At 30.9% G+C, this 6106-nt stretch overlaps 1 protein-coding gene across 1 annotated transcript in view; it reads left to right on the forward strand.

The window, feature by feature from the left end:
• The window catches only part of LOC106110420 (spastin-like), a 22586-nt gene extending 21481 nt beyond the window's left edge, over positions 1-1105 (forward strand). The window contains exon 8 of the mRNA XM_013292245.1: positions 1091-1105. Within this exon, the coding sequence (XP_013147699.1) occupies positions 1091-1105 (15 nt within the window). The remainder of the gene's footprint in view (positions 1-1090) is intronic.
• The last annotated feature ends 5001 nt before the right edge of the window (positions 1106-6106 follow it).

Consider the following 6106-nt stretch of genomic DNA (forward strand, 5'->3'; position numbering starts at 1 on the left):
TTTTTCATTTTTTTGTGTTTAATTACTTTTTTTGATTCATAATTGTAGTGTTGACAAGAATTAAACATTATTTTATTTTTTTTTTAATTTACACTAAGTTCTCGGCTTAATACAACGCTGGCACACTGCGGATTGACTTCACATATCTTTGAATTTATTCACCGATATGTGGAAACAGAGCGTCGGTGGCTCAAGGGTTTAAGTACTTGACTTGTAATCTTCAGGTCTTGGGTTCGAATCCCGCTGTACCAATGTGATTTTCGAATTTTCATATGTACATAATTTAACCGACGTTCTTACGGTAAAGGGAAACATCGTGATGCCTGCACATATCTCCGAAGAAGTTCAAAGATATGTGCGTAGTCAACCCGCAGTAGGCCAGTGTAGTTGAATATGGTCTAGTCACCCCTTACTTAGGATGGGCTCCGAGCCCCTCGGTGGGGACGTATAGTGTGCTGGTGATGATGATGATGATGATGATGTGGAAACATCACGATGTTTTTCTTCACTGTAAGAATTGAGTAAATAAATATATGTAAATATATGTTTGCAATAAAAGTCAAAAAACTAGTATCAACATCGATGCTAAATTATTAGGTTGTTTTTTTATAACATAAGCTGGCTAACGAGCAAGCGGCCACCTGAATCCACTGAAATGGAAAGCGACCGCTGCCCATAGACATCCACAATCGCAGATGCGTTACCTACCCTTCATTGACGGAGGAGGAGACGCACATAAAGAGGACATTTCCCCTTCCTATGCATCTCCTCAACCGTCAAATCTACTTCTTCTTCCCATCCTCTCCTTATAAGAAAAGGGTGGTAAAGAGAAAGGGACTTAAATTAGGCCTCCTACACCACACTCTTCAGACAAAACACAGTATTGCTTCCATTTTATGCCTGTATTCTGTGTGGTCGTGGTGGGTTACAAATTGAATTCCTTTACTGTACACGGAAACCTTAAATATTACTTTTTTCACAAAATTGTGATTTTTTAACGTGTGCAGTAATTGAAAAATTTTCTCTGGAAGACAAATAAACATTATTAACTTGACTGTATTAGAAATTAATGTAAGCTGTTCTTTTACAGGTAATTACAGTTTAAGGAAGTAAGTGTGTGTTTTACTAAGGGATACCCTAATCAATAAAGGAACCATGAAGATATCTCATGCAGTTCGAAAAATACAAACACGAGAAATCCCTAACTTATAAACCGTACTCCATTCGCGTTAGTTTTAATAGGAAAAGAATTTTTTGTTCATTTTAACGAAAAAAATTACATCTAGTCAGTATGATCAGTTTTGACAGCATTTTTTAAAATTACATTATAACGGCCATATGAAAGTGAGGAATAAAATTAGTGACGAAAATTTAGCAATATTAGAATTAAAACATCTGCTAGCTTTATCTATAGAAATGACATGTTGCCGGTACCAAAAAGGTCCAAAAAGTTTTTACACAAAAAAAAAATGTTGGTATAATTTCGACATTTTAAAATGTGTATCATTTATTGTCATCTTAATCCAAATGCCATTAGAATTATAATAATGTTTTTGGTATTAAAAACCTAAATAAACGGCAATTTATACAGTCTATGTCTACATATAAACATCTTGCCCTGTTTATTAATCTGTGCAATAAGATTTACAATGTTGCCAGTATTTAAAATAATAATTATCCTGTTGGGAATTTATAACAGTTTGCTATTGTAAAATGTTTACATTTAAAACCGGAAACCAATTTTATTCTTTATCTATTTTGTTTATGGCAATTTCCAATTACTTTATTGTTTTAATAAAATTGCATTTAAATATTGAATAAATATGAAATAATGTTATAAATTAACTATCATTTTAACTGATTCTTCTTGTGTGTTTGTGTGTCCATGTAAATAAAATTTGTTTTTTATCTAAAAATTAGCCAATTATTGTTTTATCGATTTTTCGTTTACTCGATTTGATGTTTAATCGTGATGAGTTTTATTGTTACCTTTTTATTATTATAGTTACGTTAATTTTGTTTTTAATTTGTATATTGCCAGCATAAGTATATATGAATGTTTCAACTTTTTTCTTGTATATTATAAAAAAACGCTTATATTAAATGGACGGGTACCATACAAAGACTAACCGCGGCGTTGGCTGCAATTTGCTCATAATCGAACCGCATTCCGTATATTTTGTGAAAATAAATATTTTTGTAATTCATTGTTATAATGGAAATAACCTTGGGAAAGCTTAAAAAATGCAGGTACTCACAGTTTAGAAAAAAAGCGAGAAGGGATGTTAATTGTAGATACGTTAAATTTGAAATAAATTTGTAAGGGTTTGATGTGCAGTCGAGGACGTAAATTCCCTACCCATTTGGATGAAATGTCACTTTTTCTTGTAACTAATGTTAAATCTTGCCACAGGAACATACATGTGCTATAATATAGCTCATATGGTGACAGTTTTAGGTTAGATCCTAAGTGGGAAGTAAATTTAATTCCTTGACTACTAGCTCGAAAACGTTTGTCGGTTTTTTTATAAATTCAATTGTTGAGTAGAGTGTGTATTTTAAATTAATTAACGATCTCTATTTTCTGGATAAAAGTATTTTGTATTGTTGTGTAGTAGATACATGAATGTCATTTAAAAGTATATTTTAATTACACGAAAAAAGCAATACATTTGTTAACAGACTAATAAAAATCACGTGCACAAAATGTTCAGCAGATAAGTAAGTAAAAAAACTGCCAATTGCACAGCTTTTAGAATGTTATTTTTAATGGTTTTACTTTACGCGCTAATAAGAAAGCGTCGCTTGATAATACTGCAAATATGGCGTCACAATATAATATGACAGCTGTTTATGCATCGAATTGAAGGATGTGAATTATACCAATATACTAAAAAAAATATCGATCTATACAAGAAATCGATTAAAAATAATTATCTTTTATTTTTTTCATGTTTCAACTATTTTTCTATCATGTGTCTTTCTTAGTTGTCAAAAATGACATTATATTGTGACGTCATAAGGCTAGTGTTGCCAGATTTCATACCGATGATAAACGCAGGCTAAAGTAATCGTCTACCTCAGCCAAAAATCGGTTGCGGCAAAAAACTTAATGATAGCACACGAAACCAATGTTTTATAACTTCTGCATAGCCTTAGGTTAGTGAATAGTAATAAATATTGCTCATTAGCCCATATATTTTAGTATTTTAAACAACTGAACAAATCAATTTGCATAATTATAAAAGGTTGTAGTAATAGAATTACAGTATGAATAGTAGCTGAATACTCCATAGCTTTTATACATTTCTCGTAAATATATGTAGGTCTATTCAATAGATTTTAGTATATTATAATAAAAATATTTGAATCACAGAAATAGTCTTTCCAAGTAGGTGTAAAAATGTGATCGTGCTTTTATTGAATCCGTATGGCAGAATCATAGACTTTCATAGTTGTCAAAAAGTAGATAGAAAAAAAAGTTACGTCATTTCACGCTTTAAAATCATACTAATACAGTATATTTCATTGAGAGTCTTGTTTTCGTTTATTTATAAGCAAAAAAGTACTTCTTGTATTGCTTGATGGCCACATTTTAACATCATGCGCCTTTTTTTCAACTAGTCAATACGTTTCCCGCCATCACTTCATCACAGATCAAAAATATTTTTAATGATTATGTACTTTTTATTACAGAATCGTTATTATTTGTGAAACACCTGGTTGTGGTTCTTTTCTATTATAAATTTTTTGCTGTGCTTTTTTTAAATCAAATTGTTATATTTGGTGATTTTAATAATTGTCAATGAACTTATTGTTATGACCTTTTCTGACATGTGTTTTATTAATTCGATGTTAATTTCCTGTGTGTTTACTTCTCGAATACTATTTTCTAATTATATTACTTGATTAAATTATAATTGATAACATGAACTAATCAACTGCGGATCCAGGAGGGGGGGGTATGGGGTCATGACCCCCCTCTGTGCTGGTTGGTCAAGAGCTTGACAAAATATATTTACATATTTTGTCAAGTTTTTGACTTGATCACGACGTGAATGGGGTCAAAACTGGATCCGCTCTTACAAGTGATCATATTTTGCACAAAACTTTCGACTGTCTTACATTTAAACTTTTCGAATTGAATATTTAAATATAAATGTTGCAATTTAAGAAAAAAAACAATAATTTAATCGCGCTTTTGCGTTAGTTTTTATCTATTCGTGTAAGGCGACCAGGGAAATGCTTTAAGTTCTACTGTTAATTAACTCTTTAAAATAAAAAAAACTCAATGAGATGCTGCAAATTGTAAGAAAATATACATTTACTTATTGTCCTTTTATTTTACCAACTGATAAAACAAATAATATGGGCGAAATGATCATTAAAAGCAGCAGTATTGAGAGCTTTATATATATATTTAAATATAAAAATAACATTTTAAGCGTACCAACAACACATCACGTTACAATTTCGTTATTTTAGAAAGATCGGGCTTTTTCACACTTCTAATATTTGAATACTAACCAAATTATCATTTTTAGAGTGGCAACATTCATTTTCGTAGAAGATTTTCGTTTTTTAATTTGACTTTCTACGAATTTCGAGTTTTGCTCTCTATTTTTATTAATTTGTCAGCTTAATTAAATATTCGACCATTCATAGATTGCCCCTAAAGTTATGATTTCTTTGTTTGAACCATACGGCACTGTGATATATAAAACGAAATGCCTTGTCATGTAATACACGCACATTACCAATAAATTGTATCTACTTATATGTTTAGTAACTATATAATAAGTAAATTTACTTAGTGAAGATACACATACTTACATTAACCGTGGCCTTCTACTGAGGTTTTTTCATATAGAAAGTCTTTGAACTTAGTCATTTTCCAATGACTGTTGAAACATATAGTCATCCCTCTCTATCTCTTTGATTAAATAGGGACAACAATATGGTTATTGTTACGTCAGTTTGGCGGTTATGTGCGTATTACAATGACAAATGGCGCCCAATTTTAAATGTACAATGAAATGTCAATGTTGAATCTTTCATATGAGTAATATTCTAAATAATTGAGGTTGTAATTAATTTTTACACGGTCGCTTATACGCTAAATATAGTTTTAGTTTAAGCGCACGAATTTATAATCTCTAATCTCTGTTTTGTGTAAGTTGGCAGCGTGAGAGAGAAACACAGGGAGTGTATATTTTCATAATGTTGGTAGACTAATTACACTTTTGCCTAAAACTTCGTGAATGTACACAATGTGATACACGATTTATGTATTTAATAAATAATTGATTTGTCATTATTATGTTTTATTTTAATTACATTTTTAACCTATGATTCCTCCGTTAGTCTTAGTTACGCGGTTTGTTTACCCAACTGCATGTAAACATAAGATTTTTTTAATTAACTACAAATACGAAATAACTACAATTTAATAACTTTTGCGATGGTGTAAAAGTCGGAATGATTCCCTTATAAAATATTTCTGTCATAATGAAGCTTTGATAAATATTTTGTTTGCTAATTCCCACCTTTCAATAAACTTTCTTAGCTTTATAAACAAAAGCAATTAAAACCGTAATTCGAACGATTAGAAGTTTGACTATACAGCGTGTAAAACTGTGTTTAATTTCTACAGAACGCATTGTTAATCGTCGTAACTTTGTGTATTTCAACATCCTTTATACATAACACCATAGATATAATAAGAAGTCGATTGGAACTCAAACGTCAATACCTTACAACGATGGCGGTAAACAGTATCGACTTATTCTTCAATCGACCAAAAAGGGTTTTAAAAGCTCTAGGCATATGGCTTACACCTACAAGACCTATATTTCTACATTCATTTTACACAGCATTCATAGTGCTAACTCAATATGCGTTTATACTTTTTGAATTTATCTATATAGCTCGTGTTTGGGGCGACATAGAGGCGATGTCCGAAGCATCATATCTGCTTTTCACGCAAGCATCAGTCTGTTACAAAGTAACCGTTTTTCTTTTTAATAAAAAGAATTTAAATGTACTAATGGAGTTTGTGGAAATGAATATCTTTACGCCACAAACGGAAGAACAAGAAAAGTGAGTA

The sequence above is a fragment of the Papilio polytes genome, unplaced genomic scaffold (assembly GCF_000836215.1).
Source record: "Papilio polytes unplaced genomic scaffold, Ppol_1.0 DF820622.1, whole genome shotgun sequence".
Classification (NCBI taxonomy): domain Eukaryota; kingdom Metazoa; phylum Arthropoda; class Insecta; order Lepidoptera; family Papilionidae; genus Papilio; species Papilio polytes.